Source organism: Panthera leo, chromosome B1 (genome assembly GCF_018350215.1).
Source record: "Panthera leo isolate Ple1 chromosome B1, P.leo_Ple1_pat1.1, whole genome shotgun sequence".
Classification (NCBI taxonomy): Eukaryota; Metazoa; Chordata; class Mammalia; order Carnivora; family Felidae; genus Panthera; species Panthera leo.
In genome coordinates, this window is record NC_056682.1 from 130835643 (window position 1) to 130849389 (window position 13747).

At 34.7% G+C, this 13747-nt stretch overlaps 1 protein-coding gene and 1 long non-coding RNA gene across 3 annotated transcripts in view; one reads left to right on the forward strand and one right to left on the reverse strand.

Annotated features, from left to right (window-relative positions):
• The window catches only part of SNCA (synuclein alpha), a 154144-nt gene extending 150211 nt beyond the window's left edge, over positions 1-3933 (forward strand). The window contains exon 6 of the mRNA XM_042935899.1: positions 3656-3933. Coding sequence (XP_042791833.1) covers positions 3656-3688 — 33 coding nt within the window. The 3' untranslated portion in view covers positions 3689-3933. The remainder of the gene's footprint in view (positions 1-3655) is intronic.
• LOC122218046 overlaps positions 1-13747 on the reverse strand; it is a 263924-nt gene that overhangs the window by 68311 nt on the left and 181866 nt on the right. The window lies entirely within an intron of this gene.

Sequence of the window (13747 nt, forward strand, 5' to 3'; positions counted from 1 at the left end):
ATATCTGTATTGATTAAATCAATAGGCCATGAGTTCTAATTCCTGTTCTTTCTTTTGGGGTGAATTTCTCTGTCTCATCCTTTTGTCCAGAAAAGAAGAGAGAAATAAAAACAAAAACAGAAACAAAACATTCCCCAGAAACAAACAAAAAAACAACAAACCTAGATCCTGGGTTTATTTTTGTCTGCTTATTAAAGGAATCTAGATCCAAAAATAAAAAAAAATATATATGTAATATATGTGAAAATAAAAATAAAAAAGGAATTAAAAATAAGAAAGTAAATGAAAAAGTAATAATTAAAAAATAAAGAATCAAAATAAAGAGGAAACTAGATCCTATTTCCCCTAGAGCTGAAGCTTTGGTGCACTCTATGATTAGTAGACTTGGTGCAAGAGAGTCCATGCTGCTCTTCTGGGGGAGAGGCCTGTTGTACTGATTCTCAAGCTGACTTGTTTTCCTAGAAATGTGCCTCTAAGAGGCAGAAGGATAGGGCTCCAGCCTCCACTAGGTGGTGCTTGTTTTCTCCCTGAAGGCTTTCAGAGCTGATGGGTGGGATGAATATAGCAACATCCTACTCTCTAGCCTTGGAACTGAAAGATCAGTTCCCCACTCTTCAGGGAGCCCTCACAGAAGAGTATTCAATCACTCTTCTTGTGTTCCCAGTTTCTGTCAGAACCCTGTGTTCACTCTGCCTGTGTTCGAACTTTTTTATCTCAGGCACATAACTGAGTTTCAAAACTCCAGATTGTAAAGACTTCCACGGCACCTGCTCTGTTCCTCTGGGGGAAGGTCTTGCTGCATTTTTTGCAAGCCCATGCTAGGAAAGCAGTCACAACACCCCATGGCAGTTCAGAGTTTATGTCAAAGAGCAGAAAGCTGGCACCCCTGCTTGATGCCCTCAGCCCAAGTCCCAGCTCCTATGCCTGGACACAGCTCAACACATTGGTGCCTCTCAGACCCATGGGATCCTCAGACCATGAGATCCATGGGATTCTCAGACCACACTGCCACTCCTTGGATTCTGCTCCAATTGGCCATGCGAGCACCTTTAAGCCATGCACATCCCCCACTGTGAGGGACTTCTAAAAGTTCAGATTTTGTACCCCACTGCTATAATACTTTGCAGTAGCCTCTGTAAGCAGGTTTCCTCCCAGCCGCCATACTCACAGCTTTGTCTCCCCCAAGTCAACACCTTGCATCTCCCACCTTCTGGAAGGTGGTTGCTTTTTTACTTGTAGACTTGCCATTTTTGTTCTCTCACACCTCTGATTGATTTCTTGGGTGTTATGAATGATTTGATAATTATCTAGCTGTGTTCAAAGGATAAGACAAGCTTTTGCCATCTTAACTCCCTTCAAAAACTTACTTTCTAAAATAAATCCCCAGATGGAACTTTGTATAAATCAACTGAATGCCTAAGGAAAGTAATTATTATTGCCATACATTTCCAGCAAGATATTTGCATAGTAAAATAAAAGTTGCCCACAAAAATTATAGAGTAAAAATATGATAAGTGCATGGTTTGCAACATTGACGTATTTCAATTTAGCATTTTAAACAGCTAATTTACCTATGTTAATTTGGAAATAAGTTTTTTTTAAATAGAAAATGTATCACAAGGAAAATTGAAAAATACTTTTAGATTAATGAAGCTGACACAAGAAGAAATAGAAAATCTGAATAGACCAATAACAAAGTAAAGAGACTGAATTATTGTTAAGAAAATCTGCTCACAGGGGCACCTGGTGGCTCAGTCAGTTGAACGACTGAATTTGGCTCAGGTCATGATCTGACGTCACGTTTGTGGGTTCAAGCCCCATGTCAGGCACTGTGCTGACAGCTCAGAGTCTGGAGCCTGCTTCAGATTCTGTGTCTCCTTCTCTCCATACCCCTCCCCTGCTTATGCTCTGTCTCTTTTTCTCTTTTAAAAATAAACATTAAAATATTTTTCTTTTAGAAAGGAAAAAGAAAATCTACACACACACACACACAAAATCCCAGGACCATATAGCTTCACTGGTGAATTCTATCAAACATTTAATTAATAACTATTAATTATAATTAATACCAATTAATTTCTCTTCCAGAAAAAAAAAAGAGGAAGCAATACTCCCAAATTAATTCCATAAGGGCAATACTACACTGATGCCAAAACCAGACATCATAACCAAAACACATGTAGTATTCATTAAAAATTAAGTTAAAACTAGTAGTAGTTAGGTTAGATATTGGCATTAGTAAAAGACATACTGATAATCCCATTTATAGAAATTGAAATTAACTTGGTTTTTTTGCTTAGATTTTTACCAATAATTTTGAGTCTTTTTAAGTTCAGCACAATGCTAAACACTATAGAATATACAAGAAGGTTAATTGATAGTACCAGGACACAAGTAGTCCATCCTAATAAGTTTGATAAAAACAAATACAAATTTACTGTTTCATTTATTCATGATGATTCCTTTAACAGACATTGACTGTCTTCTATATATCAGGCATCACAGGGCAAAATATGCAAGATACACAAAAAAGTATAATATTTTACAGAATCTGTTTAGAGTCATCGGGAGTTTTATACAAGAGTTGATGTTGATTGGTGTGGTAGGGGATGGGAGATAATGATGGCCAAAATGAAAGGAAGATATTCTAGAACAGGTAATATTGGAAGCAAGGCATGTCTGAGCATGCATAAGGATATGTTTGAGGAACAGTGAATAATTAAACAGGATTTCAGTTTAGGGAACAGAGAATTGTGACAGATTAAGACTGCAGAGATGAGTCAACGACAAATTGTAGAATACTAGAAGAACCTTCACATTTAAGTTTGTACTGTATTCAGAAAGCAACTTGAGTTATTGAAGGTACATTTATTTGTTTTAAAGCAGGATCTTGATTCAAGTTATTCTTTAGGACGACTATTCTGACCACTTTAGTTAAGGCCTTTAATATTTTTATTGTGGATGTTATCTACATATTGTTTGGGGACAGGGGGATTTAGAATAGAAGTAATAACTGAAGCCAAGGATGAAGAAAAGATTTTCAAAACGTCACCTGCCTTAATGTCTTTGTCTCCCTTTAAGAATTAGAACATTTTAGCCCTGGAAGAGGATTTTAGGCCACTTGATTTGGCTCTCATAACTTACAGTTGAGGAAACTGGGAGCAAGATAGACCACCTAACTTGTTCTACACGATTAGAACATATGATTATTGGGGCGCCTGGGTGGCTCAGTTGGTTGAGCATCTGACTTTGGCCCAGGTCATGATCCCACAGGTTGCGGGTTTGAGCCCTGCATCGGGCTCTGTGCTGACAGGTCAGAGCCTAGAGCCTGCTTCGAATTCCTTCTCGCTCTGCCTTCCCCCCCCCTCACACTTTGTCTGTGTCTCTCTCAAAAATAAATAAGCATTACAAAAAAAAGACCATATGATTGTTAAATGGCATCTGGATACCCTAACTCTGAGCAGCAAAATTCATTTTTATATTTGACAGGAAGACAAAACTGTTACAGAATAAGATCATATTGTGTATAACTGAATAGTTGCAGAACCTTTATTCAAGGTGGTGATCCATGTCCTATCTCATTCACCCTAAATCCTTGATTCCTGATGACTAATATTAACACTGCATGTTTTCTTTTTGGTTTTCTTCATATTAGGAAGGGTATCAAGACTATGAACCCGAAGCATAAGAAATACTTTTACTCGCAGTTTCTTGAGATCTACTGAGAGATGTTCCATCCTGTACAAGTACTCAGTTCCAACGTGCCCAGTCATGACATTTTTCTCAAAGTTTTTACAGTGTATTTTAAACTCTTCCATCAGCAGTGATTGAAATTATCTGTACCTGCCCTTACTCAGCATTTCAGTGCTTCCTTCTCACTGAAGTGAATATATGGTAGCAGGGTCTTTGTGTGCTGTGTGGATATTGTGGCTTCAAATCTAAAAGTTAAATTAAAACACCTAAGTGACTACCACTTATTTCTAAATCTTCACTATTTTTTTGTTGCTGTTCTTGAGAAGTTGTGATTTATTATCATATATTATAAGATTTCTAGGTGTCTTTTAATGATTCTGTCTAAAAATAATGATGTATTGTGAAATTTGTTAATATATACAATACTTAAAAATATGTGAGCATGAAACTATGCACCTATAAATATTAACTATAAAATTTTACTGTTTTGTGATGTGTTTTATTAACTTGTGTTTATATATAAATGGTGAAAATTAAAATGTCTCATTATAAAGATCTTATTTTTAATCCCATCTCATTTTAAATAATAAAATCATGCTTATAACAATGTGAACTGAGAACTCCCACAATTAAAGTTCTTGACAGCCATTTGAAGGAGAAGGAATTTTGGAAGAGTTAAGCAGACAAGATGGAACATTAACCCTTTACTCTGGGAATTTACTGAAGCAACACTACCCAAAGTATGTTCTGATGTGCAGTGGTGTCTTGAGAAGCTATACAGAAAAAATGGGTTCCACCGAACAGTGATTTTAAGAAATAATTTTGACTGTCTGCTTCAGATATTAATAAAACATATTAGTACATTAAGGCTCTGAGAGAATCTGGTTAACTTTGTTTAACCCAGCATTTTATTTTTATTATTTCTAAAATCAAACCTTCCTATCACTCACCCTAGGAAATGCCTTTAAACATTTCTGGGAACTACCAGACCATTACCTTAAGAAATGTCCATTCAAGTGGATAAATTCCTAGAAATGATATCTTTTAAAACTAAATCAGGAAGAAATAGAAAATTTGAAAAAAAAAGATTACTAGCAATGAAATTGAATTAATAATCAAAGAACTCCCAACAAACAAAAGTATGGGACCAGATAGCATCACAGGGAAATTCTACCAAATATTTAACGAAAAGCTAATAGCTGTTCTTCTCAAAGTATTCCAAAAAATAGAAGAGAAAGGAAATCTTCTCAGATCATTCTGGAAGGCCAGCACTACTCATTTCTCAATTTACAGTTGTACAAAAAGAATAAAGTACCTAGAAATAAATTTAACTGAAGAGATGAAAGACTGTAATCGGAAAATGTTAAGTCACTGGAGGAAAAATAATTAAACACTATACAAATAAAATTAAACACTATACAAATAAATGGAAAGATATATTGTGCTCATGAATTGAAAGAATTAATATTTTTAAAATTTCCATACCACCCAAAGCCATCTACAGATTTAATTCCTATCAAAATGCCAATGGCATTTTTCGCAGAACTAGAACAAAGAATCCTAAAATGTTTATGGAACACAAATGATCCTTAATAGCCAAAGCAATCCTGAGAAATAAGAAGAATGCTGAAGGTATAATACTCCCTGACTTCAAGCCACATTACAAAACTATAATAATAACAGTGATATGATATGGCACAAAAACAGACCAGTGGACTAGAATAGAGAGCCCAGAAATAAACGTATGATTATATGGTCAATCAACCTAAGAGAAAGGAGGCAAAAATATACAATGGGGAAAGACTGTCTCTTTACTAAATAGTGTCAAGAAAACTAGACCACTATCTTAAACATATACAAAGAGAAATTCAAAATGAACTAAAGACTTAATGTAAGACCTGAAACCATGAAAGTTCTAGAAGTAAACGTAGATGGTAACTTCCCTGACACTGATCTTAGCAATATATTTTTGGGTCACTTTCCTCACACAAGGGCAAGAAAAGCAAAAATAAACTATTGGGACTATACAAAAATACAAAGCTTTTGCACAGTGAAGGAAACCATCAACAAAATAAAAAGGCAGCCTAGTGAATGGGAGAAGATACTTGCAAATGATATATCTGATAAAGGGCTAATACCCAAAATATATAAAGAACTTCTTCAATAATAAAAAAAAAAATAGTCCAATAAGAAAATGGGCAGAGTACCTGAATAAAATTTTCCAAAGAAGACATACAGATGGCCAACAGACAAATGAAAAGATGTTCAACATCACTCATCATCAAGGAAATGTAAATCAAAAGCACAATGAGATATTACCTGACTCCTGTCAATGGTTAACAATAAAAAAGACAAGAAATAAGTGTTGGCAAGGATGTTGAGAAAAATGAACACTTGTGCACTATTGGTGGGAATGAAAATTAGTACAGCCAGTCTGGAAAACAGTATAGAGTTTCCTCACAAAATTAAAAATGGAAGTACGATATGACTTAGTAATTCCACTACTGGGTATTTACCCAAAGGGGGGGGAAGAAAACCTCCAATTCAAAAAGATATACGCACTTCTATGTTTATTATAGCATTATTTACAACGTCCAAGATATGCAAGCTTTCCAAGTCTCCTTTGATAGATGAATAGATAAGATGTGGTATATGGGATATTAGTTATAAAAAATGAGATCTTTTTGTGTCAACACTGATGGACCTAGAGGGTGTTATGCTAAGTGAAATAAGAGAAAGACAAATATGATCTGATTTTACTTATATGTGGGATCTAAAAAACAAAACAAATGAAGAAACAACAACAACAAAAACAAAAACCAGGCTCTTAAATACAGAAAACAAACTGGTGGTTGCCTGAGGGGAGGTGGGTAAGAGAATGGGTGAAGTAGGTAAAGAAGATTATGAGGTACAAACTTTCAGTTACAAGACGAGTCATGCAGATTAAAAGTACAGCATAAGAGATATAATTAATGAGAAAAATATTGATTTTCTAGGTGTATAAAAATCTTATGACTTTTGAATTCTGCTACATATATGAGTCTCAGGATACTTTTTTAAGCAAAGGTTTTCTATTTAGGAAAGATTCATTAACTCCCCAGGGGTGCTGATAGTAAATTTGACTATGAAAACCCTATATGAATTAGTTGAAAAACTATTTGGTTTACCTTTTTAGTTATTCAGGAGAAAAATAGCAGTTACTTTTTAAAGTCACCAGTACAAAGTATATTTTTAAGTAAGAAGATTCTAGAGGTGCTAGGCAGTTTTTATGTGATTGTGAGTAATTTGATGTATATTGGGCATTGGCAAGGAAAGAGAAAGGAATGACTGTAATGACTCTAAGCATGATCACCATAGAAACTTCCATTTTTGCCTAATTGGAAAGGGACCTCTGTGAGTGTTAAACCGCCTATGTGGTCTTAAATTGGAAAGAAGTGATGTCTCATGTTTGATTTCAACACATTAATGAGTATTTTTAATTAGGAGAACAACATGAAAAATTAAAATATCTTTGTTCAAAAAGCATTCTAGTACTAATATACACCAGTGGTGGTTATCTTGTACCAAGCACTTAAGCAAAAAGTTGTATAAGACACACAAGCCTTTTCAGAAAACTTATCTCCTAGCCACTGCTGAGGCATCCATCTGAGAAGTAGTCTGAACATTAGACTGGTTCTAGGTTTACTTTGCAGATACCATTCCCTCAAGTTTGAGTTATTCAGCCTTATATGACTCTATGGGGACTTTAACAAAACAAGTCAGGGTGGGCTTTGGCACCCAAATGACAACATAACAATCTAATATATGGTTTGGCCTTAAAAGTTGGATTGTTATCAAAATCTCCCCCTTAGTATGAGATGCAAAATATGTTTTCTCATCTTTCTGGCTCATGGTGTAGGCAACTATTGGATTAAACACACACATATCTCAAGGACAACCATCAATTTTCAGAGATAGTGCTGTCTACATCCGTACTGAGGAAGAAAAGCACACTTTTCTAACAGCAAACTCTAAAGACTTCTCTGTCCATTGTACTGACATTACTCTGTTTTATCCAGGATGAGTCATCTCACTGTATTCTTTGTCTTGGGCAGGAGGGCAATGGGGGTGGCATTTCCCTGTGAGCTCTGCCCTGGCATTGGAAGAGGAATTTTTTTTTTATTACTGTGTCAAATATAAATTTAAGTCATTTATCAATATTAGCTCATTTAATTCTCAAAACAACCCTAAGAAGTTCCATTATTATCCTCATTTTCTACATGAGCAAATTAAGGTTCCTGCAGGCTAAGTAACTTTCTCATAGCCACATGGCTAATAAGTCACAAAGCCAGGAATCCCAGTTATTATAGGGCCAGAGTCTGTGTTCTCAGCCCCTAGCCCACATTGTCTCTGAGAGTAAGAACATACAGCTGTGTGAGAGAACCCTCTAGAAGTTTAGGGACTGGGGTAGTGGCCTTGCTTTTCTACATATAATTATTAGAATATTCCTATTTTTCTTCAGATGTCTATGTCCAGAATAAGTGATACTCATATATATATATGTATATATATATATATATGTGTATATACACATATACATATATATATGTATATATATATACATATATATATGTATATGTGTATATACACACATATATATATGTATATATGTATATGGAGATACACTTCTAAGAGAAAGCAGTGAGACCCTGATTTCCCTGATTGACATTTCCTTGTAATTAAGTGTGCATATCCTGACGATAGAACTAAGTTATTTATTTTTAGTAGAAAATAAAAATGTTAATATAGTAAAAAGCAGTCCTCAGTAAGGTACACTTTGTCATTTTTTCTGTTGAATCACAGGCCCTTACTTTCTGTCAAATGGCGTACACATATGCCCCACACAAAGTATACATATATATCATATAAGTAGTATTTTCAATGATACGTACTTAGGAATATAATGCCTGAATTTATAAATAAACTAGAAAGGGCAAGCATTAAGAATTTGTATTTTTAAATGTGGACACCTTAACATTTCATAATACTTTGAGTTTCTAGGTATATTTTTTGATACAGTAATATTGCATTTAATATTTGAGTAAGCCTAGATTTACATAATCCAAAAGGAATAGAATAGATGTAATGCAAACTATTTCAAAATATAATATTAGTTCTGATGTTTCTTGTATAATTATCTAAGATTTCCTTTAATGTTTCATTGTTGCTACAACACTATCTTTTATTATTTTAAGTCCAATAGCACAGATGGTGTACTGGAAGTAGTTAAAAAAATGTTTCTTCAAAAAGTGGGAGTTTGAGCCTCTAATAAGTTTTGCTGATATAATATACTTCTCAAGTCAGGTGGGATTGCATAGGGGATTTCCAAAGTTGTCCTGCAACTAGAAGTTAATATACTGGGATTGCTTCTCTTATGAACCCTATGAAAATTTATCCTCAATTTCCATTAAAGGTCAATGACCAGAAATTCCCACTGTTTCCATGGCAACACAGCCAGATATGGTGCCTTGGAAATGTGCTGCATTTTAATTAGGTTCCTCTAGGGCTTCCTAACTGCCTTTTGTAGGTAAACTAAATACCAGGTTGCCCTATATCTTGCAGTGAGATGAAAGCTAACCCATGTCTGCAAATGTCAAAGCTAAGCTTGGCTCCAGTAAAGTCAGATCTAAACAAATAATAGTAGCAAGTCTATGTGTTTACCTTAGAAAAGAATATAATACTTTTTACCTAGAATAGTCGAGGATGTTTGCTTAATTAAGCTGGCAGGAGTAGTAGGAAGAATATTGGATTTAAAACCATTCTAGGCAGGCTGACTTTCAGTTATGTCACTTCCTACCTTTTCTACTTTGAGCAACTTACTTAATCTCGCAGTGCCTCTATCTCCTTGTCTGTAAAAAACATAATACTGCCTCAGAGCATTGTCATATGGATTAAATGAGTTAATATAAGTAGAATACTTAGAAATATGCCTAGCCCAAGATCAATGACTTAGTGATGCTATTAGGAGTAGTAATACCAGTAGTATGGTAGCAGTAGTAGGGTATAGAAATAAGAAATATTTAAAATATTCAGATATAGTCAGTAAGAAATATTTAGCCAAAGTAATAGCCAAAGTAATCTCAAGAAAGAAGAACAAAGCTGGAGGCATCACACTTCCTGATTTCAAATTGTATTACAAAACTATAGCAATCCAATCAGTATGATATTGCATTAAAACAACATAGATCAACGGAACAGAATAGAGAGCCCAGAAATAAACCCATGCCTGCATATGGTCAACTAATTTGCAATAAAGGGGTCAAGAAAATAAACTGGGGAAAGGACAGCTTTTTCAACAGCCACATGCAAAAGAATGAAACTGGACCAATACCTTACACTATACATAAAAATGAACTCAAAATATATTAAAGACTTAAGTGTAAGACTGGAAACCATAAGACTTCTAGAAGGAAACATATGCTATACGCTGTTTGACATCAGTCTTGACAATGATTTTTTTGGATCTGACACCAAAAGCAAAGGTAACATATGCAAAAATAAACAAGTGGGACTGCATAAAACTAAAACGTTTCTGTACAGCAAAGGAAACCATTAACAAAATGAAAAGGCAACCTAATGAATGGGAGAAAACATTTGCAAATCCTGTATCTGATAAAGGGTTAATATCCAAAATATATAAAGAACTCACACAATTCAAAAACAATATGATTTAAAACTGGGCAGAGGATCTGAATAGACATTTTTATAAAGAAGACATACAGATGGCCAACAGCTACATGAAAAAGTGTTCCACATCACTAATTATCAGGGAAATCAGCCACAATGAGATATCACCTCACACCTGTGACAATGGCTATTATCAAAAATACAAGAGATAACAAACATTGGAGAATATGGGGAGAAACGAAAATCCTTGTGCACCGTTGGGGGGATGTAAATTGGTGTGGTCACTATGGAAAATAATGTGACGTTTCCTCAAAAAATTAAAAATAGAACTACCATATGATCCAGCAATTCCACTTCTAAGTATTTATCTGAAGGAATTAAAAACACTATCTTAAAAAGATATAAGCATCCCATGTTCATTGCAAGATTATTTACAATAGCCAAGGTATGGAAGCAACCTACATGTCCATGAATGGAAGAATGGATACAGAAAATGTGGTGTGATATGTATATATAGTGGAATATTATTCAGCCACAAAAAAGAAGTAAATTTTGCCATTTGAGGTAACTGGGTATTATGCTAAGTGAAATAAGACAGATAAAGATAAATATTGTATGATCTCATTTAAACATAGAATCTAAAATAGTGGAATTTATAGATGCAGAAAATAGGTGAGTGGAGGGGGAGGGTGTAAAGGTGGAAAAGGTAGTCAAAAAATATAAACTTCCAGCTATAAAATGAGTAAGTCATGAATAAGGATGTAATATACACTATGGTGACTATAGTGAACAATATTATATATTTGAAAAATACTAAAAGAGTAGATCTTAAAAGTTTTCATCACAAGAAATAAAATCTGTAACTGTGTGTGGTAATGGATATTAACTAGGTCTGTTGTAATCATTTTGCAATATATGCAAATATTAAATCATTATGTTGTACCCCTGAAACTAATGTTATGTGTTAATTATATCCCACAAATAAATTTGTATTTGTATTAATCAAGATTAGGATGATGTAGAAACAGGAGACTTGAACAGAGGCTATTTACTAATAGCTACGGGAGCATTTTAATGGTCTAATAACCAGTATGGATACTAGTAGACTAATAACTAGCACCAAAATACATCAGACAATTAAGAGGTAAATATGCACCAAAACCATAAATACTAGCTTTACAGAACACATCTATCTTTAGATTCAGCTATACTCACCAAGCCACAGTATCTTCGTATTGAAGTGATATATTTTGCTGTTCATATTTATACAATATGTTCACTGATTTTGGTTCTGATCACCAGGAAAAAGAAGCATATATAAAATTAAAACACACTGGTCCAAAACAGGTTATCATCAACCACAAGGGGAAAAAAGGCAATTGAATCCCATCCATTTCCCAAAACTCATCCATTCCCTAATATCTTTCCCCAAACACCTGCCATTTGGTAGGCTCATCTTGGGCCCCAAAGAAGCAACATTTTACCTGACAACTTCTGCATTACACTAGAAGCAACAGAAATACCAGCAATCAAATGGTTCCAGGAAAAGTATTGTTTCTCTTTATGTCTTTAGTGAGTCCCTGGATATCATTGCTGCAAAAGAGCAAGTGAGCTGGTAAAATATTGTCAGATCATCCTCTGTAGCAAATACTAAACGTCAATCAGTAGGACCATGCACGCTTGTCCTTTTACCCTCGGGACTGTTTGGCACAGACTAGGAAACTAAATTATAGTAGCAGAAAATTATTATTCAGTACTGTATTTCCCAACAAAAATCAACCCTTGTGGTAAAAATAACCGAAGACTAAATCCAGACAGATGAGCATCTAGAACATATTATTTGTGATGTGAGACCTCCCCCTAATCTCTATGGAAATGGTTAAGACAAGTTTTGAGAGGCTGCCAAACATTTGTAATTCAGCAGGACCGACTCCTGCTGTTGAAGATGAAGTGCCATGTTGAATGATGAGAAGTCTGGCAAGTTGTTTTGGCAAACGTCCCCAGCAATAAGCCATGGGTACCCTTGGTGGCTTATACCAAACTTTTAGCTAGGACATTTGCCTGAAAATTATGAGCAACAGTGTAAAACTGAGATAAAGACCTTTTTCATAAATTTTAAAATCTCATCTGAACCAGAAGAAAATACCTGATTTAAAGCAATTGTAAATTATGTATTGTTAATAACTGATTCTGAGCTCTAATTATCACAGCAATGTTTAGATATGAAATGCAGTGGATACTCACTGCCATTCTAATAAGAAGTTTGGCACAACTCAAAGTTATGTCCAAGAATAGCTCTGGAAATCAATATTAAGGAGTTTTGATCTGGCTGTTTTGTTACCGCCCATGGGGAGGATAGACATTCTAATGCTACACTCTGTTGGCTTTTCACTATCAGCCTGAGTTCCAGGCCATTAGACAGAGCTTTCAGTCATCGTTTTCATGCCAACAATTCCTGGATGCACTAGAAGTAGTTCGTTCAAAGTAATTCTTTCTGGAATAAAAAGGATTTTCACATAATAGACACCTTTTTATAGATGATAACTCATATTGACAGTTTGTAATTGACTTGAATTCCTCGAGCTGTTTCTTTACTGACAACCTTTCCCATTCTTACTCCCACACAACACCCATCACCAGTTTAATGCAGACCAATCTATAATGTTGCATATTTAACTGTGGAATACATTCAATATGAAGGTGTTGATGTTGTAATCTTTAACACTTAATATCTGTATAATGTTTCTGACTCTGAATGCATTTATCATTTATATCAAATATACCTTCAACAAAGTCAGACAAGAATTACAACAAACAAACAAATCACCAAACCAATGAACAAAAAACCCATCACAGTGAATTGTAAAATAAGGCTGATATTTTTTAAGTGACAAATTTTTTATAGAGAGTTGATAAATAAATCTACTGAGAATATGGTGTGGAATAATATATTTAAGCCCTACACTGACATCTAAGTTTGTTGGTAGCACTATCTGAATGGGAAACACAAAGACTGTATAATTTTCAGTGTCTGAAGAAGGAAGATATTTTGTTGATGGAGGTGGTTAGTATCGTTATTTTGCAGAGGAATATAAAAGTCCTTTTAATTTTTCCTGTTTTTATATCCAGTAGAAATTTATCCCCAAACAACTATTTTAAAAACAAAACACAGCAAATGGAACCCTTCAAAATCATAACTCCTGGTAGTCAGAGACATACTTATAACCAGAATCATTGCTGAAGAAGAAATAGTGAAAGTCCTAGGCCATCCTAAGGATGGGTGGCTGGGAAAATTATACTGTCCTCCTCTTCAAAGCAGGCCCACATTATGGGCAGAACAGACAGGGACAGATGTTTCAGTTTATCATCTCTTCTAGGTTTCTAAAAG